Source organism: Leptopilina boulardi, unplaced genomic scaffold (assembly GCF_019393585.1).
Source record: "Leptopilina boulardi isolate dan_hultmark-lab unplaced genomic scaffold, ZJU_Lbou_2.1 LbouV2_368, whole genome shotgun sequence".
In the NCBI taxonomy this organism is placed as follows: Eukaryota; Metazoa; Arthropoda; class Insecta; order Hymenoptera; family Figitidae; genus Leptopilina; species Leptopilina boulardi.
Genome location: NW_026137938.1, coordinates 3400435 through 3427872, shown reverse-complemented (window position 1 = coordinate 3427872; position 27438 = coordinate 3400435). Strand labels below are relative to the sequence as shown.

The following is a 27438-nucleotide window of genomic DNA, read 5'->3' as shown; positions in this document are numbered from 1 at the left end:
TTGCCAGAAAATTTTTGTTTAAATATTATAGTTTTGAAAACTATATTGTATATATCTATATAACACAAATATTGTGGCAAAGTTGGCTGAAAACCAAATGATGAAACCCTTCATAATATCACTGTCCAAGGGACTAATACGATTCCCGGTAGATATATCTACCCCTTCGACGGATTTTAGTTAGAGGAGGGATGAAAAGGGTCTATGACATTAAGGGTGGGAAATTTCTCTACTGAACACAGCACTGATTGTCTGTTGGATAGCAGTAAGCTGGCTGTCTGCACTAATGGGCCGAATAGTTGGAATATTTTTGGCGTTAACTGCCAAGCACCGAAACCGTTGAAAATCGCACACTAAAGATGAACCACCAAGAATCTCGATTCACTCAACCCTTAAGAAACACCTCCCTTTGGAAATTCCATTTTATCAAATAAGAGAAAGAGCACAAAACAGAATGAGAGAGAAATTTCACTCAATTTTTTATTTTTCTGTTTATATATATAGACAATATACAATTTATTCTGTTCGTAAAATTATAAATTTCAAAAATCTGTTTACTTATCATTATAGAGGGACTTGAATTTTTGAAGTTATTTTCGTATTTTAACTCTTGAGTTTTGACCTAATTTTAAGGTTATGTTTACTGATTTTAATTTCTAGACTTTGAAATTTTATCAAAATACTGAAAACCTTGAAAAAATAACCACAAAATTAGATAAAAACTCAAGAGTTAAAATACGGACATAACCTCAAAAATTCAAGATTCACAAGTCCCTCTTATAAATAAAAAATATAAATTAAATATAAATCAAATATAATTGATAAATAGAATGAAATAAAGTGGAATTAAAAAATGAACAAGTCAGAATTGGAAAATGAGCGATTAATCTCTTCCCAATAATATTTGTCTCCCACGAATGAAAGAGGGAACCTTATCTTCCCCACGAGATTTCCTAATTCTCTTCCCGTCGCCCTTTTTTTTATCCCATCACTTTTTTTTTTTTTTTTTATTCGATGCCACAAACTGGCCAACCACGAACACCGAAATTACCTCGCCGATATGGAGTCAGACTCAGGCTCGATACTCAAAACCCCATTATCCTTACTTCTCATTCTCATCTCTAATTATCTCCCGACCTGGATCACTTTCCTCTCAATCATCACTTTCTCGTCTTCTTATTATTCAGGCAAAAAATATAAGATTACTTTTAAAATTACTGTTTTTTTTTTAAATTACGATTTATTTCTTCTATACATTTTGACATTTTTACTAATTTAAAGTAGTGAAAATTTCTTCTATTTTTGAGTTATTTTTTCACTAAAAAATATTAGTAAAAAATTAATTATAGTTAAATTTTTAATAATTCATAAGCAAAAAGTAAGTTACTAATTCAGATTTAGAGAGCAAATAGTAAATTATTTTTTATTTCGATTTAATTAGACTAAAATAATTATTTTTATTCAATTACTTTTGATCTGTATTATGTTTTATTAAATAAAACATCCTTTTCGTGCGTAATAATTATGTTTAGGAAACTAAGAATTTGTATATATTTTCACAAATTTAATTAACTATTTAACTAATTAAACGTTTAGTTAATTAAAAAAAAAATAATTTCCATTAACATAGAATTTTGTAAATAAAATTATAATATTAATATTAAATTATAAATTTATTTGTAAATGTTTGCAATTTATAAATTATATTTAAGGACTCGACACTTGGCGCCATCTGCGCAGAATTGGCTGAACTCGTAAAGCATAGAGGGAAGCGCAGAAAAACGATCAATGAAATGCAGGAATCTACCCTTGTTGATACTTATCATCCGGGGAAAGTGATAAATCTGTTTTTTTTAAATTGTTAAAAAAAAAATTTGTTACAAGAATAATTTTCGAAAAAAAAAAAAATTATCAAAATTTTTTTTACTCAAAATAACAAAATCTTTGGGGGTCCAGACTCTTTAGCTAATTACAGATAAGAGTTTAAAAGTCCTGTTTTATACTTTATCTTTAGATTTAGCTTGATTTTCGCTTTCTGAAAAGCAAAAGGCAGATCTTAGTAAGTCGACACCAAGAAGACGTTAATTAGACGGTTTACGAGAGAAAGTTAATTAGATTACCCCCTCCCCCCCACAGGTTCAAATCCCAACCCCTTCTTTCTTTAAGACCCTCACTGCACATTTCTTTTTAAAATAATGCTGCCAAAGTATTTTCTTATTCGCATTTTTTAAATGGACCCACGGAACCGAAGAGAAAGAAGAAAAGATGACAGATATAATCCTCTTTCATGTATACTGCTTCTTTTCCATAAGGTCCTTTTTTTAAAGATGAAATAAAAGCTCTAAGATGAATATTTTGCTTTTTAGTTTCTTTTTTTTTCGTAATAATTAACTACTAAGAAATTTTCATCTAATTTAATTCTAGTTAATGACTTTTTAATAAATTTATTAATTTTAATAGCAATTAAATTTAATAATTAAATATTCTTTTCTCTGTTAAATATAACTTCTTTTTTTGTATTTTTCGATAAAAGGGGCATAATTTTTATTGTGTAATCTTTTTTAGTTTTATATCATAAAAATTGCGTGTTAAACTCTAATAATTCAGAAACGATGGTGCGGTAATGTAGCGAGCAACATAACAAAAGTAAATGGTCGGCGTTTTTAAATCGACAGTCGTAACAATAATTTAACACGCAATTTTTATTGACCCTCAGTAAATATTTATACTAATATTTTTATTGTCCTCTTAAAAAGGTAAATTTACTTTAAAAAAGAAAAACATAAAAAAAACAAAAACTGATTTCTCCTGAAGAGGAAACTTTTAAATTGTCCATTCAGTTTTTTCTACATATAGCTAAAAGCGTGGCTAAAAGTTATGCAATTTCAGAATATTGCCTCATCTTGAAAAGACTTTAGTATTAAGATTTTTTTTTGCTTCATCATTAGTAACTTTTTGTGTTTTTGTATTAAAAATTCGAAATATTTTCATTTATTACTAATTCGATATAATTTTATCGTAAATAAGCAATCTTGCGTATATTTATTTTTTTTTGGGGATAATTTTGAGGAAATGTAACACATTTTGGTAACAAGCTGATGAATGATAAGAATTTACATTTGTTACGCTTTGTATAGACTCATTAAGTGGAGATATTAATTATCGATATCGAAGTTGAATCGCAATATCCACACACCTACTTCCGGAAAGTGTTTGATGTTGTGGAAAAAAAGAAGAAAAAGAAGAAGAAATAATCGATTTGACTTTTGACTTTGATATAGTTGACCTAATAAATTATGGTGTTGGAATTGCTTATTTAGGCAAAGACAAAAGGGTGAGAAGAGGGTCGAAGCGACATCTCATCACGCACTCACGCAATTTAACACGCGTTCAGGTAATTCATAACATTGTCAAACTGTGCACGCGCTTCGAGTCTGAAAGCCATTCTATCGCTGCACACAAAAGATATACCTTGTTTAGCATTTGTCAAACTTGAGTAAAATCTGCATCAAGGACAATTAAAAAAAAAAAAAAAAGATATACTGTATTGCAATGTTTCATATATTTGCTACAAGTTACAAAATAACAAGCAAAAATATAATTTCTATAATATACATTAATATAAAATATAATTGCAAAATAGAAGTACTCATTATGAATTTTAGAGGAACGGGAAGTGGGTGTTTACAAAGTTTGCTGACGCATGAAGTTCCAAGTGAGTTTCAGGAACTTTAACTTTGTCGTTGAATTGGCGAAAAAAAATGGCAACAATTTCCGGCTGTATATCATTGGCATGAAGATAATCTCAGTCCATTAAACAATGTCGTCGTTGGTTAATCGGCCGTTAAGGTCGAAAAAGCCCACCAATGTTTATATATATATATAAATGAAACCTTTATACAATTAAGATCCACCTCCAAAACGTATAAATAATTCGTCTCCTTCAGCAATGCTTTTTTTGCTGTCTTCATTATCTTTTATAAAACTTTTCCAAAAGATAAAAAAAAAAAAAAAGGAAATCATTCACGTCATTTTGTCCCACCCATTGTGCCCGAGGTAGACAAATCGCATCAAAAACCCTCGGGCTGACTCTCTCATTATATATACAAAAATTTAATCAACTTTCGTCAAAAAAAAAAATAACTTAATTAGTAGTATTTAGTAATTAATTACAAATTTATTAGTCTAATTAGTGACAGGACATTTTGAGAAATATTTAAAAAATAAAATGTTAGCGGAGAACAAAAATTGTTTATATGAAAACAAGAGATAAAAAAATTTAATTAATTCATCAATTATCGGGATAATGTATAATGTAAAATAAACTGTAAACATATAATACTTTGCAGTAGGTTAAAAGCAGAGCTTTTATGATAAATATGATATATTTAAATAAATATTATTGCGAGAGAGGAAAATGAGTATTAATTTTGAATCTGTTGATTAATCATACAATAAACATCCATTTCAATGAAATATTGTTTGTTCAATATAAAAAGCGGTAATGAATTATCACATCAGTCACATGAATCTAATTTAATGAAAAAAAAAAAAAAACAATTTTTCCACGTTTGTCGTGCAAAATAATTTGAATAGAGAACCGTGGTTTTATTCTGAATTCTTGTTCAGTGAATATTCGTTGAATAAATATATATACATTTGTATATAACAACCGTATATGATAAAATATTTGTTATATAATTAAAAAATTTATAAAAAATAGTTATAAATCATATTTTCAATAGTACAAATTTTCAAATATTAAATAATGTCATAACAGATTTATTCATAATTTAATGCTAATAATCATTAGGGATCTAATTTTTAATTATCAATAAAATTATAATTTTATTTCATTTTTTTGTTGTTCTTTTTTTTTATCTACTGCGAGTGAGATTCGTGCGCGATGGCAATGTAATTACAATATTACATGACGTTGAGATAAGCGTGTACCCTCCCTACTAACATTTTTTTACACCCCCCAATATTAATTATCCTTCCCTCATTTTTTCCTCTACACTCATTTAATATTCCTGCATTCTCGATGCTCTTTTCTAAAAATGTACGACTCTCCTTTTAACAAAAGTATAATATGATAAAAGATACGCTCATAACTGAGAAAACGTGCGTGTTATTTCAAATCAAATATATATGTATATACTTCCTGTTTAAAAAAAAAAAAACGCCCTTTAATGTTTTTCTAATCTATCTCATTAAACTGGTTTAAAAAAAACTAAAATTTACAAAAAATTTATTTAAAATTACTATATAAAAAACATGGAAAATTTGAGATCAATAAATTTTCCAATTAATTTCCGAGAAAATTTTTAACTGCAACGTTATAAAATATTAAAGTGGGAGAATGTAATATGTACATTCGTCATGTGTAGAATTGAATTTTAACGATTATATAAAAGGTGGGAATATTTGCATACTAAATGAAGAAGAAAGTTTCCATTAAACTAAAACACAGCTACATTTATCATATCCCTCGTTGCACACATGACACATGTGTTTATATTTTGAAACGAGCGATAATTTTACAAGTTTAAGTCACACAAGATTTTTGATTCTATCATATATTTATAATCAAGCAATTTATTGCCTTCCCCTTTACGACATGGGTTACAATATATATGTTATGTAAATAACAATAGATGAGAAAGGATATGAAAAATCCGATATCACTAATGGCATTCATGTGCGCCATGAAAAAAAAGGACACTAATTGCAGCTTTGCGAATACACGAAAATAGTTAATGATTTTTATCTCGTCGTTGCGGTATATAGGAGGTATGGATAAATCGACATTAATTTAAGATTCTCGGGAATTTTTAATTATTGATAATTTTACCATGCCACAATGTAAAAATTAAATATCTAGTGGAAGTTTTCTCTCTTTTTTTTTTTTAGTAAAGTAAATATTCTAACTCTTTTGAGATATAATAAGCGATTGCAAAATTTACGCAAAGAAAACTTGGAGAAGTTCCAGATTGGATCTACATAGAAGGGTTTTTTTGGGGGAAAGCGCACGACTCTGAAGAAAATATTCAAAGGATAGCAATGAAGAAGAAAGGAAGAGAATGAAGAGTAGCCAAGAAAGTTTCTCGGCTCTTGAGGTTTTTCTAGTCTAATGCCATCGAAATGGAATAAATAATGCCCTCTATGTAGAACAGGGTTTTTTTTACGATAACACAACGACAACAGACCTATGGGCAAAAGGCAAGGATAAATCTATTGCAATACGCCATAAGCGCTCTCTCTGAAACTATCCCTCGGGCTCACTTTTTGCCAGATACATTCCCCTTTCTCTCTCTTTATTTTCTCTTTTATTTTTCTTTACTTTGAGGGACAAGTCCTTCATCTTTCTCTCTTTCTCTTTTGCGATCAGAGATGATGTTGCTCCAAAAGTGAGTGAAGCGAAAGAGAGGTGAAACGAAACAATAAAAGAAAAAAAAAAAGTTGTGACGATTAATATAATGATAATGTATTATACAACTCGAGAGAATGAAAAACTGATTAATTAATTAGTTTCATCTTCTGGTACATAATATACGTGAAAGGCGGAAGCTGTTAGAGAAATTAAAATTTAAGTAGCACAATGTTCGTAAGAATTTTGTTTTCCATAAAATAATGCTAATGAAAAAATTAAATTAAAAAAAAACAATTTTAAAGAGAAATATTTATAAAATTCAAAAGTGAAATATAGATACACTTAAAGAATTAAAAAAAAGATGAAAGGATAAAATATTTCTTTAGTACATCATATTAAAACGAAAATTTCAATTCTGATGTTTATCGTCCCTCAGAAATCGAAAACCATATTTTGCTGATGATTTCAATTTACAATTATAATTTACAGTTACAGGTGAAATTAATAAGATCTTAAACTTTTAATATGCTCACATGTCATGTGATAAGTCATATTTCAAAATTAGACCAAAAAATAAACCTTACTGTTCGAATTAAAGGAAGTAAAAAAAAAAATACTTTAAAACTTTTTTTTTTAGAATTTCCCAAAAAATGAAACATTTTCTACCTTGTGACGAATCACAATATATATTTTATAATCATTTCAGTGAAATATATAATTTGTTTCGAGATTGTTATTCTTTTACCTGGGTGTTCTTTTTTTTTTTTTTCTTCTTTTTTTACTCAAGTTTCGAGTCGCATATTAATCTACACGTGTGCCTCACAAAATCGCGTGTCCGTTATCCAAATGGCCAGTCTCTTGCTCGCTATCTTGCGAAGAAGATCAACCGTTTATTACACGGCATTTGTGGCATAAATTGAACGAGATCGCTTCACAAAAAAAAAAAGAGTAAACAATAAGAAGATATATTTTGCAGATAAAGAACGTGACGCTTAATAAATTTATAAAAGAGCGACATTTCACAAGTTAAATTCACACCTTGATAAATTTCAATAAAAATTGAACTTTAATTCAGTTAAATTTTTTCAAATTTAGGTTATCACACAAGAAGGGCAATAGCATAACTTGCATTACCAAGTGATGAACATTTGGTGGATATTTCGATGTTGGATACATGCCAGTTTTAAGATCCGCGTGTGCCAAGTACTAATAAAGTTTTGTGGAGACGATTGAATAAATTCGCTTATAGGAAAAAAAAGTACAATCAATATTGTTTATATAGAGAAAAACAAAAACACTAAATTATTTTCAAATACCAACTAAATAAATATAAAACTATTTTAAAAATTATTTTCCCCCTTAAATAAAAAAGAAAATATAAAAATTTATGACAAGGAATTTATGATTCGCTGCCTATACTTTCATCTGTAATAAAAAAAATTTCCTTTCTTTAAAAAAAAGAAAAAGATAAGAACCATTACTTTTTAATATTTTCCAAACTTTCATGTATCTAGAGGACAAGATATCAAGTGGAAGAGGAGTCTATAAGGAACGGATGAGGTGGGGGGGGGGGGGGAGAATAAATATCCGGACGATTGAGTTTAGGTTGTTCCGTGCGTGCATTTCCATTGCTCGTTTCGGAAATGCTCGTAGAGCGAGAAGATGTCGCGTCGATATATGTACAGTAATACACGAACAGCTATACGAAAGCGAGTAGTCAAGCTTTGAATACAAAATCTACTAAAGAAACGTGTTGCGACTGAATCTTTAAAATTGACCAAAGAATAAAATGGATCGCAGTTAGATCGTGAAAAGAAATTGAAAATGAGGACATTTTTATACTTGACATTTATTTCAAACAACATGCAATTTATTGCCAGGTAGCAGTTATATTTATTTCGAAGAAAAACCATTACATTAATTCGTACTTTTTTTTTTTTTATTTAGATAAAAATATTCCAGCCTCATAATGATGCCCACTTACAAAAACACGCCCATCAAGGGAGGGGCTTTGTTAGTTACACCTATACAGGGGCGTGGTTTATTAATTTCACTCACTGTTGTTAAAATTCCGAGGGGCTGTTCACTGAAAATCCAATTGAACAATATTTGAGAATTCATTAAAGATTTTTAAGGATTGCTAGTCATTTTTGTAATTCCTATTTTGAAATTAAGGGAAATAGTGCTTTCATTTTATTTGAAGTAATTACTTGCAAGAGTAAGATTGCAAGAAAAATAGATTAATTGTATAATTCGCCGCCGAATTCGCTCGTATGTCTCCGTAACCATTCGTGACTCGCAACAATTCTTACTGCATGATTTAGAATTTTACTGGAATCGACGAGATTCGTTTGGATTCGCATAGTATTCGACAAATTCGAACGTCCTTTTCAATAATCGTCGGTAATCTCTAATTAAAATACAATATAGTCAGAATCAAGAAATTTACATTTTCTTATGTTAATTGATGAATATTCGGAAGATACCTAATATATTCTCTACCTTACAAATCGGGTATTCGAGAGTGAACAGCCCCTCGTAAAATTCCTTAGCTTCTGTTCTGAAAATTACTATAGTTATTAATATTAATTAACCACGCCTCTTGTTGAAACCACGCCCATCGAGAGTCGAGGATTTATTAGTCACGCCTATTTAGGGAATTAATATATTTCCACTTTATTGTCAAGTATCTCTTATATTTTGTCAAAAGATTAATTCAATACAGTCCATTATGTTATTAAATCACGCCCACTTTCGAAACCATACCCATTAAGGGCGAAGAATGTATTAACCACGCCTATTTATGGGCGGAGAATGCATTAATCACACCTATTTATGGGCGGGGCATGTATTGATCACGCCTATTTATGGGCGTGGTTTATTATTTTCACGCCCTAATGCAAAGTTTCTTTTTTTTGTCAATAATTAGTTATTGATAACAAAAACAGTTCATTATGTTATTAAACCACGCCCACTTTCGAAACCACGCCCATTAAGGGGGAAGAATGTATTAACCACGCCTATTTATGGGCGGATAATGCATTAACCACACCTATTTATGGGCGGAGCATGCATTGACCACGCCTATTTATGGGCGGGGTTTATTATTTTCACGCTCTATTGCAGTTTCTTTTTCATTTTAGTCAAAAATGAGTTATTATTAACAAAGTTAATTATGTTATTAAACCACGCCTACTTTCAAAGCCACGACTACAAAAGAACAGTCAATTCGTTAGCCACGCCTAGTTATTGGGTGTGGTATATATTATTTTCACGCACTTTTGCAAAGTTTCTATTATATTTTCTGACAAAAATTTAGGTAATTAAAAACAGTTCATTATGTTTTTAAACGACGCCTATTTTTGAAACCACGCCCATAAACGAGTGGGTTGTTTTTTAATGTTAATTTTCATTTTTTTTTTTAAGAAAGAATTTGCACTTTTGAATTGAATTGTAGTAACCAATAGATAAACGAAAAATATTGTCAAGAAAAATATAAATCGATTATGAAAGTGCACTTTTGTTTACCATAGACATTAATATCGATGTCATTTGATATGAGAATTTAGAGAGATTCTTACGATATGGGGAAGGAAACTATTGGCTGATTTCCAGACAAATTAAGGTCCCATTTGCTTCTCTCCGAGTCTGATGGATCGCTAAACTATTACTTTGGTTAATCCAACGAGAAATGCACGTGGTTCATCATCGCATCGTTGTTGGAAAACATTACCCCTCTATTTTTACTCAGATCGATCAATTTTCCATTTTCATCTTTATATAAAAGACTAAATTCTCATTTGGCTATTACAGAAATTCAATAAATTCGTGTAAATATATATTTAGTATATCTTCAATTTTATAGTCAAAAACTATTTTTTTTAATTTTATAAATACATTGTCCCTTTTTTTATTACAATTGTTATGTTTAATTATTATTCGTTATAGTTGAAATTTTCTGTCATTCAGCTTTCAATTGTAAGATAACATTTTTCAATTTAAACCAACAATACAAATGTTCAATCATTTTTTGTTTCTTCTCTATTTCATATTGGATAAATTGAAACTATGAGAAATATTTTATTGGCATCGAACTCATTTTTTTTTTTTTTTTTTTGTCAATTTCTGAAGGTGTACGAAGGACACCTAGAGCAAATACTGCACCTAGCTTAAAAATTGGAAAATTCTATTTGGCGAGGAACTGGAAAAAGGAGCCAAGAAATTAAATTGGGGCTTTCACAGTGAATGTGAACTTGCTTGTGAACGAGAATTTCTAACATGAAAAGACATAGAATGCTTCGTAACTATATTACTAAATGGAAAGGAAAATGGACGATTGTTGAAGATAATTTTCAATGTAAAATCGAATTGTAAAAATATAGTCACCTCAGTTAATAATTTAAGATTTAAATTTTATGATACATTAAACATAATGTTACATTTAAAAAAAATTCTTTTAATTTTAAATTAAAAAATTTATTAGAATTTTTTTTTTTTTATCATTTTAGCGTGTTTTACTGAACCGTTCGATTATTCATTTATTAAAAAGGATCAATTCTTCTTTTTTCCGATATCTATTATTAAAAAATTCCAACTACTCTATCGCATAAAGTTAATTAATTGTGACAGTGATGAATTATTTCAAGTATTTTACAAAAAAGGATATTAAAAATTTTTTAATTCAATGGCTTATAAAATTACATGTAATGAAAATTGATAAGATTTTAATTATTTTGTACTTTTTATATCGTATTTTTTTGACATGCAAAAAAAAATTTGAATGACACTGATGAAAGAGTCAAAAAAAAAAACTTTTATTTTTTTATTTTGCATGGAAATTTCAAACAACACTTAGAAAAGACTGTTTTATATTAGACAAAATAATTAATTTCTTTTCAAAATAAAATAAAATACACATAGTATTTCTTTCTTACATCATGATAGCGTTTGCATAAATAGTAGACAGACGAAGCGACAATGAACCGGATATCATGCCCACATTTGCATTTTACGACTGTACTAATTGAACTATTGCTTTGTCGAGATGACTCTCTTAGTTTGCAATTGTTAGTTAAGTTTAATCGAATAAATTTAATTTTCTTTAAAAAGAAGAAAAAAATAATTTAACACTGAAAGTTTTGATAACAAAACATGTCATATTATTTAGTAGTATTTAGTATAAATCAAATAAATTTAGTAGCGTCACAATTTGTTTTTTTACATTGTAGTTATTTTTTATTCTAACTTAGATTTTTAAAAAAAAATAGCTAAAAGTTGGTCACTTTTTAAGATTAATCATTGAATCAGTTTTTTTTTTAAGAAGATAATCTTCGTGAATAGATACACATAATACGGGTATATATGAATTATGATTATACTCTTTGGGAAATTATAAATATTTTATAAGGATAACAAAATCTAAGAAATCGATGGCTGGTTGTTAATATATAATTTTTTTAAAATGAAATATGTTGGAAAATTTTTAAACAAGAGATTCAGATATCGTTATATTTTTTTTTCAAATAAAAACAAAAAAATATTTTTTTTACCCATATTCAAAATGAAATGTTTATCTCTCGACTACAATTTGAAAACTAGTTTAATGAATGTCTTTCACAAATAAAGTTTTCAACAAAAATATCTTCATTTGTTCAATTATTTGCTGTCTCATTTCTGCATTTCCTTTAGAAAAGTAAAAAAAAAATATATATATTTCCTCGCTTATAAAACTGTCTGGAATTAAAGTGATAACTGAAAAATTTCAAAGTTCACCAAGAGTTGGGATGCATAATTTTATGAAAAAAAGCAGACTTTTCGCATTGCAGTGTAATCATGATTGCCAGAACTAGAGATAATAGAGAGTCAGTTGAGGGAAAAAATTGCGACTTCGTTTATATGTATATGCAGTAACATTGAAAGCACTTGTTATTTGCGTTCATTTGACTCGATCTTTTCTATATATATAATACATATGAGATGAATTCATTTCGTTCGTATTTTCTAGTTTCGTTAATTTAGTCCAACAAAAAAAAAAAAAAAAACATCAGTTTTGCTTTATAATAATTTATTGTAATCTTTCTGCGAAAAATGTCATCGATTTAAATTTCAATTTAAAGTAACATTTTTTCTTGTAAACTACGCCTACTCTTTAAGCCACGCCCACTAAGGGCGGAGAATTAATTAATCACGCCTATTTATGGGCGTGAGTTATTTTTTTACGCTTTTTTCCAAAAGTTTCTCTAAAATTTTGTCATCTAAAGTAGATTAATTAATAACAAAAAGTCTATTATGTTATTAAACCACGCCCACTTTCGAAACCACGCCCGTTAAGGGCGGGGAATTCATTTGCCACGCCTATTTATGGGCGTGGTTTATTATTTTTAGGCTTTTTTTACAAAGTTTATCTAAGATTTTGTTAAAAGAAGTAGATTAATTAATAAAATAAAGTCAATTATGTTATTAAACCATGCGTATATTCGAAACCACGCCCATTAAGGGCGGAGAATGCATTAACCACGCCTATTTATGGGCGTGGTTTATTATTTTCACTCCTTAATGCAAAGTTTCTTTTTATTTTTTGTCAAAAATTAGTTATTGATAACAAAAACAGTTGATTATGTTATTAAACCACGTCTACTTTCGAAACCACGCCCTTTAAGGGTGGTTTATTAATTTCTCGCTCTATTAAAGTTTTTTTTAAATTTTGGTCAAAAAATTTTTAAAATCATCAGTTTTGATTTATAAAAACTTATAATAAACTATCTGAGAAAAATGTCATTGATTTAAATTTCAATTTAAAGTGGCAATTTTCTTGTAAACTTTACTTTTTAGCTTCTCTATTTCATTTCTGCTTCGTCTTGCTTACATCATTACGACACGTGACGTGTGAACCGGTCGAGCGCTTTAAAAAAAAAAAAAAAAAGAGAGAGAGAGGGGTCACCAATCGAAAATTAATTCTGATCGTATCCAGCAGCGGTTGGATAATAATTAATGATTTTTTTCTCCTTATTTTCAAGGCAATGACATTTCTCTGCTGAATCATTTATAGCGGAAAATCAACAAATTGTTGAATAATTTTCAAATTATTTTATTTTAAAGAAATAAAAAAAAAATACCTATTTTACACCTACACTGAAAAAAAGGATATATTAAAAAAAAAAAAAAAAAAATTTTTTCATGACAACTTGGCAGCGCGCAGATTTTATAATACTATTCATAGATTAATCTTTAAAGAAACGTGAACCCTATGATTATCCCCACTTTGTGTGGTTTGAATGGAATAAATTTAACGAAAGCAGTCCATAAACGATGATCGGAACAGTATCGTGAAATCTTAACGAGTGGAACGTGTTAGTCAATTATTAAAAAAAAATTGACTGGGAGGGAAAATTACGCAAAGGGCCGAGAGGGTGCGACGTTGAAGTTAAACGCGCGTGTAAGAGAGTAGTTTGTAATTATAATGTTCGGACGTGCGCTCGTTTATATGTGAAGCAATGTCTGGTTAATTATGTCAAACTTGAGTTTTCATTTTAATCTCTCCCGATGCCTCATCGTTACTGGTTTGGTAACATGTCGACTGCCTTTCTCCGATCCTTATTTTATTTCATCTCTTCCTCGTTTTTTTTTTTTTTTTTTTTTTTTTTGCAAAATATTTATTTATTTTCATTTATTCATCTATATATTTGAGACTTCGTTTTCACGCTCATTTTTACTCAACATGTCTGTTGAGGTAATCCGACTACCGTGAGGAATATGACGATTAAAACGACGCGAAATTGAAATTCCCCATTGAACGATTATCACTAAACTGCATCGTTTTCGATGGAAGTGTACTTGTCATTTGTCTGGAAATTCCAATGGATTTTATTAAAAAGTTAATACTGGACTTTAAGAAAAATTATTATTATTATTATTGAGACATATGAATAAGGATTAAAATTAATTTAATTTCTACAGAAATTAATTATTATTAAATTCTGCCAAATAGAATAAATTTCTGTATTTGAAGTAAATTAAATTTAATTTACTTAAAATTTATTAAGTTTAAGAAAATATTTATTTGATAATAGTCAAGTAACCGATTATTTTTGAAGCAAAAAGATTTTATTTTCTGTGTGATGAAATGAAAAGATCAATTCACAAAAATATAATTCAATGATCGTATTATACAAAAGTCATTGCATTTTTAATTTAGGAAACTAGTAAAGTACAAAAAAGTAAAGTTCAAAGAAGGGCTTTTGTCCTGCAACAGTTCAAAGATAAGCGAAAGAATCTTTTAAAAGCATTCTCGAGTATGAAAAGAAGCATCAGATAAGAATTTTTTTTTTTTTTGGCTCTCTGAATGAAGTATATAAACTGACAAATTGGGATGCACTCTGTGACGAAAATTTGACCATTATCCCATTAAAATAAATGTAAAGTAGTATGTACAAAGTCTGTCTCTAACTGAGTTGGAAGAAAAGTGGAATGAATAAAGGGGGTGAGAGAGAGAGAGAGTGGTGGTAGCACAGAAGGAAAGAGTGGAAAATTGGAACAGGAGGTGGGACGCTAGGGGTTAGCTGAACACATTTACATGATATGAATATAATGGAGAGGGCCGGGACGTACAGTCGTCTATACAAGCACTACCTGTTGAACGAAGAGTTCAACTCCTCAGTGACCTTAAAGGTATTTGGGAATTGTAAAAAAAAAAAAATCTTTTTACTTTTTTCTATTAAAACAATTAAAAATCTCATCATGTTTTGTTTCTTATTGAAATTATAAAAAAATTCTAAAAATGATGTAAAAGTATATTGTAGTGAAATAAATGATTTAAAAACTCGATATATCTTTTTATATCCCTCTGACAGAGGATTGAATTTGTAAAATTGAAAACGATGTTATATTCTACTTTTATTCAGTAGCTGTCTTCCATTTCAAAAACGGAAATTGTCAAGTTAACTAAATGTCTTTTCTTAGAAAGGAACATCAATTATGCCATCTCCATATATGTAGATTTTATTCTTTATAATAAAACTGTCATATATATATATATTTACATTAAAATGTATGAAAATAATTTCATTTAGATTTATAAAAAGAAATTTTTTCTTTCATATCTTTTTTTTTTATAATTTACGCCTATTAAAAAATTTTTTTTTTTGCAAATCACGATTGCATGAGGCTGACATCCAAGAAGAGAAGGAAAAAAAAGAGAGATTAAGAATTGAGTTCAAAAAAATTTTCACGCGGCAGTGATCGACGTCAATCAAATTCCCTAATAGGATTTCAGGGAAATAATATAAGCCGCAGGGACGATACTCCCCAGGAAGAAATCTCGAGGATAAAATCATTCACCCATAAATTTTGTATATAATACAAATCACAAAAGGGAAAATAATTCATAGGTGCGCTTTGTAAAGCGCTCCTTTAAAGAGTAGAAAATAACCCCTAATTGACTTGTTACAATTTAGCAATTGGTATATTTTAAATATAAAATTTTTATTATACTCACAAAATTTTTTCATTAAAAAAAAAACTATTTCGAATGGAAGAAAGCAATTACATTACGTGTCGCCTCTCTCTCTCTCTCTCTCCTCAATAAATATTTGTATTCTATAAACTAATGAACGAAAGAAATTGAAGAAAATCCATTTTATCGTAAAATTCGAGATTTACGTTTTTTTTTTTTTTCAACCCCGACTCAAGTTTCTTAATGCCATACCTCAGTGGGAAATTTTATTCAACTCTTTTCGTTCCGAGAACAGTGCAAATAAACCGGCATTAAAGTCGATCCCCAGGGGAAGTGGATCAGTACTGGATCTTCGGTGAACATCTCGCGAAATTTCAATTTCAACTCGAGTTCTTGCAGTCCCTCGTAAAACGACGTTTCGAATCGTTCTCACGGATTGGAACAAGCGCAAAAGAAGGAAGGCGACGAATCGTTTGCAAAAATGGAATAAAAAAAAAAAAAAAAAAGAGGAGTTTAAAAATAGCGGATCAATCGATGGTGGAAGTGAGAGAAAGAGGGAAAATGCATGAAGGCAATATAAAAGGTACAATAAAATCACCGATGTCTCCCAATACCGTCCAAAGCGAATCGCAGTCTTTCTCTCTCTTAAAAAGTCCTCCCCTTTTTTTTTTTTTTTTTTTATCACAAATGCACGTCATGCTGGGTCAATTTTATCCTTTCTCGATTTTCCTGCCTGCCATGAGGCGCCACGCGTTTCCAAACAGAAACTTCTTCTCAAATGGTAAGAGTTTCCCCCCCCCCCCTTTCCCCACAACATCCCTCTCTAGGGATCCATCGGGAAATCGCCACTCGACGTCCGCCAAAGAAAAACACAAATTCAGCTTCAGAATGCTTCCAGGAAAATTTGCGAAAAGCATCTTCCTGACTTCTCGAAAAGAGGAATTCGCTAACTTTGCACTTTACCTCGGCACTAGAAAGAAGCGAAAGGTCATGAAGTATATATATACGCTCGACTCGAAAGAGGAATGCAAGAGTTCAATTATTTGATGCAATAAAATGCAAACTTTTGGAAATCAATTAATTTTTTTTTTTCTACTTAACATTCTTTTATGTATATATACTTTTAAAACGAATTTGTTAATTGAAAATTATTGATCCAGTGTTTTTTTTTAAATTTACAATACACTGAAAAATTATTCGAAAAGAAAAAACTCTCTACCCAACCAAAAATTGCCAGCGGTAAATTTGAATGAATAAAAAATGAGCTACTAATTTAAATTAGTTTAAAAAAAAAAAAAAATTACTTGGTTCAAGGAAATATTTATTTTCTTCCAAGTAATCGATTATTTGAATTCAAATAAATTTTCTCATCATTGTAGAAAGAAAAGTGTAAAAATTTACCAAAAAGAAAATAATTAAGAGAGAATAATATGTCAAGATGAAAAAATAATCGCAATTCGTGTCGCGTGTCTGTTACTATAAAGAATCCCGTGTATAAACGAGGGAGATGAAGAATCAAATGGAAAAAAAAGGAGACTTGGCGCCACGCTGTGAGAAAGGATTTTAAAGCAGGTGTCGGTTCATTCGAATGTCAAACACGATTTTCCAGGGATCACTAAACGATCTTTCTCTCGAATATTGCACTCCTTTCATTCGTCTCTATCTAAACTATATATATATATATATATATATATATATATATATATATATATATATATACATAATATACAATGTTTTATTACGTTTTTTAAAACCATTTTACATGCGATCGATTCCAAACATTGTGAAACGTGGGAAAGTTGCCTATAAATCGTAACACGTAAGTTTTGAAAAATCGATGATTAATGCAAGGAATAAATATTGTTTATTGAAAAAGTCAAGGACTTAATGTCATAATTTGAATTAAAATTTTATTGACAAAACTATTAATTTGAAGTAAAATAAATAAGTAATTAAAAAAATTAATTAATTAATTAATTAATAAGTAAATAAAGAAGTAAATAAAGAAGTAAATAAAGAAAGAAACAAAGAAATAAGTAAATAAATAAAGAAACCTTTTTATAGAATTTTGGGATATTAAGTGAGCGAGTCCGACCAATCGCTTACCACTATCCCTAGTAACGCGCGGCAATTATAAAAATGTCAAGAAAAAAAATGATATATATCTTAAATATATCTTAAATACAATAAAGTCTAAATTACAATATTTCTTCACTATCTTTTTCAAGAAAAACAAAAAATTCATAAAAAAATCTAAACACGATTCTAAAAACTTTTGAGATAACTTGAAAAAAGTTTTTCACTTGCGGAGAATGTGAAGGTTTTGGACTTAGAAGCACTTGGAAGCGAAGGTGAAAACCGCATCAAAGGAAAGGATTATGAATTTCAGTCAAGCTAGGGGATGGCAGAATTTCACGAAAGTCCCTTTGACTAAGTTCTAGCCTCCTTTTGATTCCGCAATCCTGCTTACTCTAGCGCATGCAAGATAGATACACAGACATTCAATCTAAGTAAAAGTTTTGGAAAAAAAGTCGACGAAAAATGCTGTGGGGAAAATAAAAATTTTTCCCATATGAAAACTTTCAACACTTTTCCTAATTAACACATGTATATGCGATATATGCGAAATTTTCTTTATATTTTAATTAAAGTGAAGGGAAAAAAATGAATTTTTTATATAAATATTAATTATCTTAAACATTTAAATAAAGAAAAAAGATAAAAAAAAACAACTGCAATCAAAAAATTGGTAAACATTTTCTTTTTCTTTAAAAGTGTCGTTTACTTTTGAAAGTAGGTGAAAATAAGAGAGAAAACTTTAGTAGACTTGTCATCAAAAATTTTTTTCACTTCTCAAATATAAGTTGTTGACTCGTTCTTTAAGTAAGGCTAATCTCTTCAGTAGAAAAGTCGACTAATAAATTCTCAGCCTGCAATAAAAACTTGGAAAGGACTCTGCTTAACTCAAACTTCGTTAGAAACTCGACGAAGACTTCTGGATCTTGTTAAAAAAGCTTCCGACAAGGCAACTGAAAAGACCACCCCCGAATGACAAAAGCATTAATTTCTAAGGATTCTGATGCTATTTTTTTTTTTTCTCTAGAAACATTTTCTAAAAAAAAAAAAAAAAAAAAAAAAAAAAGGCAGGAAGTAAATAAAATCTCAACTTGATTCCACATTAATTAGAACAACTTGTTTTCAATTATGAAAATCAAGATCTGAATAGAAGGATGTCAGTTAATTAGTTACCACGTAAATATAAGTTTTGACTCGCAACTATAAATTAGGGCATCTTATTGTTCATGAGCGTTAATTTGAGTTTGTTAAAATATTAATAAAAAAAAAAACAGAACAAGTTTTAATTCTACTTGTAAATTTTTCAAATTTGTTACCAACTATATAAAACTTTATTTTTAAAAAGTTGTTTTTAGTTCATAGTTTGTGTTATTAAAATCTGATCTAAATTCAAGCTTTACACTGAAAAAAAAAATTATTTGATTCAAATAATCGGTGACTATTTGCAAATAAATATTTACTTAAATCAATTAATTTCACAGGCACACAAAAAATAAAAAGCTGTTTGGCCGAGACACTACACTAGTCTATTTCCATGTATTTTTTCACGCTGAATCCGAATCCGAAGGCAGAATTATCAGATTGGCTTTTATTTTTGAGATAAACTCAAAAAACTGCTCAGAAAGAAAAATAAAATCAAAAAGTTAAAAAATTTTTGAATATCACTGCGATAGTGTAATTCCATGTATTTTTTGTCACTGAATCCGAATCCAAAGTCAGAATTGTTAGATTCGCTGAAATTTTTGAGATAATTGCAAAAAAACGCAAGTAACAAAAAACTCAAAATACTCAAAATCAGTTTTTTGAAATTATCTTCAAAATTTGAGCCAATCTGTCAATTCTGACTTTGAATTCGGATTCAGCGTGAAAAAATACATGAAAATGCACTATCGTAATGTATCGGCAAAAAAAATTTCTTTGAGCTAAAATCGCCAAAAACTGATCAAAATTCTGAATTAGGGGCACAAATAATTTTTTTTGCCGAAATTTTACGATAGTACATTTTCATGTATTTTTTCATGCTGAATCCGAATTCGAAGTCAGAATTGACAGATTGGCTCAAATTTTGATGATAATTCCAAAAAACTGATTTTGAGTATTTTGAGTTTTTTGTTACGTGCGTTTTTTTGCAATTATCTCAAAAATTTGAGCGAATCTAACAATTCTGACTTTGGATTCGGATTTAGCGACAAAAAATACATGGAATTACACTATCGCAGTGAGATTCAAAAATTTTTTAACTTTTTGATTTTATTTTTCTTTCTGAGCAGTTTTTTGAGTTTATCTCAAAAATAAAAGCAAATCTGATAATTCTGACTTCGGATTCGGATTCAGCGTGAAAAAATACATAAAAATAGACTAGTGTAGTGTCTCGGCCAAACAGCTTTTTATTTTTTGTGTGCCTGTGTTTTTATTCGAATTAAGTAAATTGCATTTGAATCAATAATTTCTGTATTTGCAACAAATACAATTTAATTGACTTAAATAATAATAGGTCTATAAAATAATACTTTTTTTTCACATATCAGAGTTCCCAATGTATTTTAGTGTGCTGAACATGATCATGGGTTCGTATTTTTAGGGTATTTGAATCAAAATTTTAAACCTTAGAATATAGAAAATTAAATGAAATTACAAATTTTTTTTTAAATCATGATTTAAATGTAAATAACCCTTCGAGGTAAATTGTGATTTAAATCATTATTAAAATCATTGCAGCCCTGCAATAAATATAGATATTTTACGACTGATTGTAATTTAATTAGATTTTTCGTAAGCTTAGATGAATTTGGTCCAAGTGAATAGAAGAGGAACTAAACTATGCAAAAAAGCAGTTTCCAAAAATATCTAATCCAAAAGTAAAGTGACTCACCTTGCAAAGAAAGCTGCGGCTGCGCTGGCTTGCGCTGGTGTTCCTGGTGTGACACTCACGTTATACGAGTACTTGGTCTCCTGATAAACTTGATACGGATTTTGTGGCTTCACGTGGGACGATCTATGATAATAATGATCACCATACTTGTCACTATAAACACTTTTTTCTGACTGACCACCCTTCACATAACTCTGAAGTAACTTGCCCTGACACTTTTCATTAATCTGATAACTCTTCTCCGATGATGAATGTTGATGATTTTTCTCAGTACTTGGCGGTTTATCAATATTACCATACGATTTAAAATTCAATTCTCCATAATATTTTAAATTCTCCACCTTATAACCACCATAGGCCAATGTATCGTGATTCAATTTACCCTTTGTTGATTCATGTTTATGAACTGAATCCTGAACGGATTTCATCTTATCAGATGACTTACCGCCAATATCGTGGATGACTTTTGTCTTTTCTAATTTAATCATTGACTTGTCAGCAATGAGACGACCTTGTGTTGTTTCACTGTGCTTGATAAGGGAATCAACAGTGTTTTTTGATTTGTTATCCTTAATCGTATCGTTAACAATAGAAGTAATTGGACGTGATAATTGTTGTGGTGATTTTAAATTATCAAAATTTTCCGATGATTCATGAAAATCATCTTTATTAATTGTCGAATCATTGTTTATATTAGTGGACTTGAGTTGTTGACGCTGACGTGATGTAGCGGCGCCTCCCCGTGTTGTCTCGCGCGCGGTTGGCGTGATACTGGCCATATTGGAAGGCGCCTCAACTCCATGTACATTTCCCCCTCTCGTACCACTAACAACGCCACCCCCAACTGTTGTAGGACGTCTGGACCTTTCCTCCTGCAATTGATAAGAGATCATTGATGTATCAATTAGCGTTGTTTCTGATTCAATCTATCGATTCGAATTTATTTTACAAGATTATTTTTATACTACTGCTATATATAGTTTCTCTTTATCAACCATCATTTATTTTGCAAAATATTTTAGTGAAATAATTTTACCTTTTTTCTTGAGACAAATATTATTGGTTTTTTTAAAACTATTAATTTAAAAACATGAAAAGTTTTTTGATATAAGAGAACCCGACAGAAGATAAGTTTTATTTAAGCCGAATCAAAATCGATTAGAACCGAGGTTCCATTTTTCAACCAGGTGAGAGCCAAGTTGGCGATTTTCTCCGGTCGGGTTCCATTTTTCAACCAGGCCAGGGCCAGCCCCGACAGGATTACCTGTTTCATTCAGGTTAGTGTCAGGTTTGTCCTGTCAGAGCCAATTCCAAATTTCTGCACGGGACGCAATTCTAGCTAGTTGTTAACCTGGCGCAACCTTGGCAAACTAGATTAATGTTCCCGTGTAGAAATTTTTGCCATGGCCCAAATCGGGGTCAAGTCTGGCGTCCCTAAGATCTTAAGAACGACAGATTTGCCCTCGGTTTGGGCCATGGAAAAAATTCTGGAAAGTAGCAAGCAGCTATCGCTATCTAGTCAAGAATTATATTAACCCTTTCGTTCCCATGGGACATATATGTTCCACCTACAAAAACCTCAATAACTCTGAACAAAATTAATATTTCTAAGTCTGCTTTGAGGCATTTTCTTCAGGAGGAATAGTGCTTTCAAAATTTCTAGACCAGATGATGTCTAAAAATTTCTATTGTTTAAAAAAATATATAAATAAATATTAAAAATGACCAATTTTTAAAATCGTTCAGATTCGCCTGAAATTTGTTACTCGGGGGTTTTCGGGGTCGCTGATTACGAATCCAATGTTAGTTTTTCAAAATTCAAAATGGCGGACGACTTTTGGAAAATCTAATGCAATTCGCTTGAAACTCGTTACTCGGGGGTTTTTTGGGTCGCTAATTACGAATCCGCTGTTAGTTTTCAAAAATAAAAAAAGGTCCGATCCAATATAGCGGACAAATTTTTGAAATTGTTAGATTCGCCAGAAATTTGTTACTCGGAGATTTTCGGGTCGCTGATTACGAATCTGAAGGCAGATTTTTAAAATTTTCATAATTCAAAATGGCGGATTCAACATGGGATAAAAAATTTAAAAAATTGACCCAATTCGTTTTAATCTTGCTTCTCAAGGGTTTTTGGGGTTACTAATTATGAATCTGGAGTCAGATTTTTGAAATTTATAAAAATTCAAAGATAGATCCAATATGGTGAACGAATTTAAAAAAAAACCCAAAAACCCTCGAGAAGCGAGTTTGAAACGAATTGGGTCAATTTTTTAAATTTTATCCGCCATGTTGAATCCGCCATTTTGATTTATGAAAATTTTAAAAATCTGCCTTCAGATTCGTAATCAGCGACCCCGAAAACCTCCGAGTAACAAATTTCAGGCGAATCTAACAATTTCAAAAATTTGTCCGCCATTTTGAATTTTCAAAAACTAACACCGGATTCGTCATCAGCGACCCCAAAAACCCCCGAGTAGCCATTTTCGAGCGGATTTAATCACTTTTAAAAAAATTGTCCGCCATGTTGTATCCGCCATTTTGAATTTTAAAAATTTGAAAAATCTGACCTCAAATTCGTCATCAGCGACCCGAAAAACTGTAAGAACAATTTCACTTATCTTTTTTGAAGTTCTCAGTTTATCTTGGGAACGAAAGGGTTAATATATTTAATAATCACCTGAGTTTGTTTTGTATCCTCTTGTTTTTTAACGATCTCCGAATATTTTGGTGGTTCCTGATGATATTTTGGTGGCGGTTCAATTTTCGGTGGTGTCTCTTGATATTTTGGTGGCCTATCAAATGGACGATATTTCGGTGGCTCACTATATGATCCATTTTGTAATCGTGAAAAATTTGTTAATTGATTATCACCAAGATCAGATTGTGATCTATTCATTTGAAAATTTGTTGTTATTTTTTGCTCTTGATGAATTAATTTACCATGATTATTATGTTTAGATGAAATAATTTTATCGTTACGTTTATCAATTTTTTCTGGTTGTGAAAATTTCACTTCTTTTTTCTCATGTACAGGTGGACCATCAATTTCATAAAATGTTAATTCTTTATTGCCTTGGAGAATTTTCTCACCCGATCTATGATTATGATGATGATGATGATGATGATATTTGATGTTTTGACTGTCATACTTGAGGGGCGGATCTATTTGATAGAATGTCAATTCTCTTGAGTCTTGTGATTTTGATCTTGTTTCATTGTAATGATGATGCTGTTTTTCTGGCTGTGAATGACTTCGTGGGTGTCGTTGGTTGAATTTTGTTGATATTTCTTGTTGATGACGTGACGACCATTTTGCATTCAATCCCATTTTAACGGAATTTTTCCCATACTCAAGATATTCGTCGCCGTATTTTAAGATTTGTTGAGGTTTATATTTATCCTCGAATTGGGAATAATTGTAGGTATTAAATCCCACTTGATTGAAGTTCCGACTGAGATTCGATGGATCGTAATCGGTCGATGTTACCGCTTCCATATTTATCTGAAACAAAAGAATGGCATTTGATTTTAGTTTCTTATTTTTTGTATAACGATTTCAAGAGATAAGTAGAATATTGAGAATTCTTTTTTTATTAAAAAAAAATTTAATATCCCTTTTCTATACTTTTGTTGAACATTTTCTGTAATTAATATTCAGTAGTAAAAATAAAAAACGACTTGAAAAATTATTTTCTAATTTTTTTTAGCGAATTGAGTCGATAAAATAATTGCGTTTTCTTTTTCATCAGGCCACTAAAATGACAGTTCGGGGCCATGTGCTTCTTTAGTTTATATAAGAGACCGCTAGTGCATTGGTTGTGTTGCCGCGTAGGTGTGACTGACTAACCATACAGATGAAGCGATGAACCAGTATGCAAGAGAGATATGACGGGAGGACGGAAAAGACAGAGAGTGAGCAATCTCTTACGGTTGAGTTTATCCCACTCGGTGAACTCTCTCGATCACTCTGAATAATCATCGCACAACAACGGCCCTCGCTTCATCGCCTTCTACTAAACAGAAACAGGCTGTCGGATGAGGTGGAGAAAAAGAGGGAAGATAAAGCATAAAGAAAGTGAGAGAGACGCTCAGCAAAAGTCGAATAACTATATGTGTGAGAAAAAGGGATGATTATCAGGCAAAAAAATATTCTCAAGAAAACAATTTCTAACGGGAGTAAAATTCTTTGGGAACTCTTATAAGAGTGAATTTTTCTAATTTCTCTAATACTGGGGAACGCACTTTGTAGTTTCAATTCTAAAGTGAGCTGCCAAAAAAAAGGCAAAAAAATCATAAGGGTTTTTAACAAAAAAATTACAGTTTCATTATTCGATTCATTGACATTCAAAAAGTTAAAAAAAAGTATATTATGCAATATTTTATGATACATTTGTAACACATAATGTGTTTATTCAGCATCAAAGAGATGAGAGCAAAAACTGAAATGACATGCATTGTCTTTAGTAGAATGTAATATTACTCCAAACAAAGCTAAAAGCAAAATCAGCGAAAAGTTTCATTTTACAATATATATATATACCTCAAACGACTTTAATGTAATTGAAATGGATTGTCTACGATGAACATGAATTAAATTCTGGGAAATTTTAATCCCCCAATGATTCTAATGGCATTTGATGAATGCCTCGAGTATGTTCAAGAGCTGTGAAAATAACAATATTTTGTAAATAAAAAATAATTATCTCTATAAATATTGTTCTTTTGATAGAAAGTAATTTTTATGTATGCTAATAGAAGTTTCTATTTCTAATTATTCCACATTTAGTTCTCTACTTCATATATATATAGCGATAAAAAAAAAATGTCATAAATTCAATGGCGCCAAGTTTTCAAATTAGCCGCAAGCGATCACTTATAAGAAGGAAGGTACAAAATTATATATTGTATAATAATGTAAGGTGAGCTTGAATATGAAATCTCATGAGGATCGGTAAAAATTTCCCTTTAATTATATCTTCAATAATTCTGGGTTTCTTTCACAAGAAAATACGCTTTAGATTTTGATTTTTAAAGTTTTAAAATATATGATATTATATAAGAAAATATCCAAAAGAAGGCAAAAATTAATTCTTTATATAATTTTTAATATCGATTCATTAAATCGAAATTGAATTTATATTAAAAAAAAATGGTGTAGATTTTTGTTTTTGATACAAGAGATTTTTTTTTTATTATAAAGGTATTTTTTTAAAAGAAGAAAAATAAAAGAGAAGAGGTTTTTGGAGTGAAGAAAGCAGAGGTTGGAAAAAGAAGGATAGGGGCGTTACTGTTTCACTCTAGTCGTGGATTCCTTGTTAACCTGGCAATCTTTTCAACATGTTAATTGTATATCTGAGTTGAGGTGATAAACAAGGATACCGTCGGTAGCATGCTGCTGTTGGAGTCTTCATTACTGGCTGTAATATATAACCGCGGCCTCAAGGGCATTCTCAATCCTCTAGAGGAAGTTATGAAGTGAGATGCGCACACACGGTGCTTTGCTTTGCTATAAAGCGATTCGATGATGCGTTCTCATAAATTTGAAAGCACACGAAAACTTGCGCCGTATAATAATTAAGCAGACACACTCATTCTCAAAACGATAATCAAGAATATCATTTGTCGTTAAGGATATATATTTTAATATTTCCTCTCATACGTGACGTCAACAAAAAAACATGGAAGAATATTCGTATTTTTAAATAAATATAATTTCAAAAAAAAAAATTCTCAATTTGAACAATAGATGCTTTCTTTTGATATTATTTTTTCTTATTGTAAAACATCCAATTTGAAAGCCGCAAATATACAACCGATTACGGTGTTTTGGAATGAGAAGCGGAACGTGTAATGTAAGGAAAGATTAAGAAAACGAGGAAAAGAAAAAGAAGAAGAAAAAAAAAAAAGAAAAACGATGATTTCGGTCTGAAGAGTACTAGTATATAACACATACAGGCATAAAGGTGAGAACCAGTTTTTGCTTAAGGAACCGCAAAATTTCTCGACTCTCACCCCATTCACTGGCCAAAAGGGTTCACTTCCCCCCCCCCTTGCTGTCTCTCTCTCTCTCTCTCTCTTTTGGGCCAAAAAGATCGCAGTTTAAGAGTAAAGAATAAGACAACATTTTACTCTCTGAGGGAGAATCTGACACGCCTCCTCGAGTGTCAGATTTTATTTATCACACCGCAATTTTTTGCATCCTTCTTATTTCCCGCTAAATGCTCAGTCTTTTTAAGAATGAGATCTTTGATTTGTGAAACTGTGGTCTTTTTTTTCTCTGACCTTCTCTTATGCAATAAGTACTTTTTTTTTATCACAAGTGTGAAGATTAAGTGCTTAAGATTCTTAAAAAGGGTTTAAACTCTTCATTCAAATTCATATTATAAAGAAAAGTGAACGTAAGAATTTTCAAAAAAATTTTAAATTCTTAAAAAAATTTATTTACTGAAAATATAAATTTTTGCGACAATTTGGACACATTAATTTTATTGATTAATTATTATCCAAAAAAGCGGTTTCAACAATAAGCAAACATTAGGAAATATTAAATAGTGAATTATTCAACTGAAAATAATAAACTGGAATAATCAAGTATTCTATCATTTAAAAATAAATATTTGGTTTCTATATAATACAATTATTATCGACTGACATGTGTTGATT

General features: G+C 30.1%; 1 protein-coding gene across 6 annotated transcripts in view; it reads right to left on the bottom strand.

The window, feature by feature from the left end:
- LOC127287127 (kinesin-like protein GA13060) overlaps window positions 1–27438 on the bottom strand; it is a 375235-nt gene that overhangs the window by 194049 nt on the left and 153748 nt on the right. For all 6 annotated transcript variants that reach the window (XR_007843837.1, XM_051313896.1, XM_051313892.1 and 3 more), the window contains exons 4-5: window positions 23453–24277; window positions 20773–21644 (exon numbers count right to left, since the gene is read on the bottom strand). Coding sequence is in view for 5 of the 6 variants with exons in the window: in XM_051313896.1 (XP_051169853.1) it covers window positions 20773–21644; window positions 23453–24277 (1697 nt within the window). In the remaining variant the exon portion in view is untranslated. The remainder of the gene's footprint in view (window positions 1–20772; window positions 21645–23452; window positions 24278–27438) is intronic.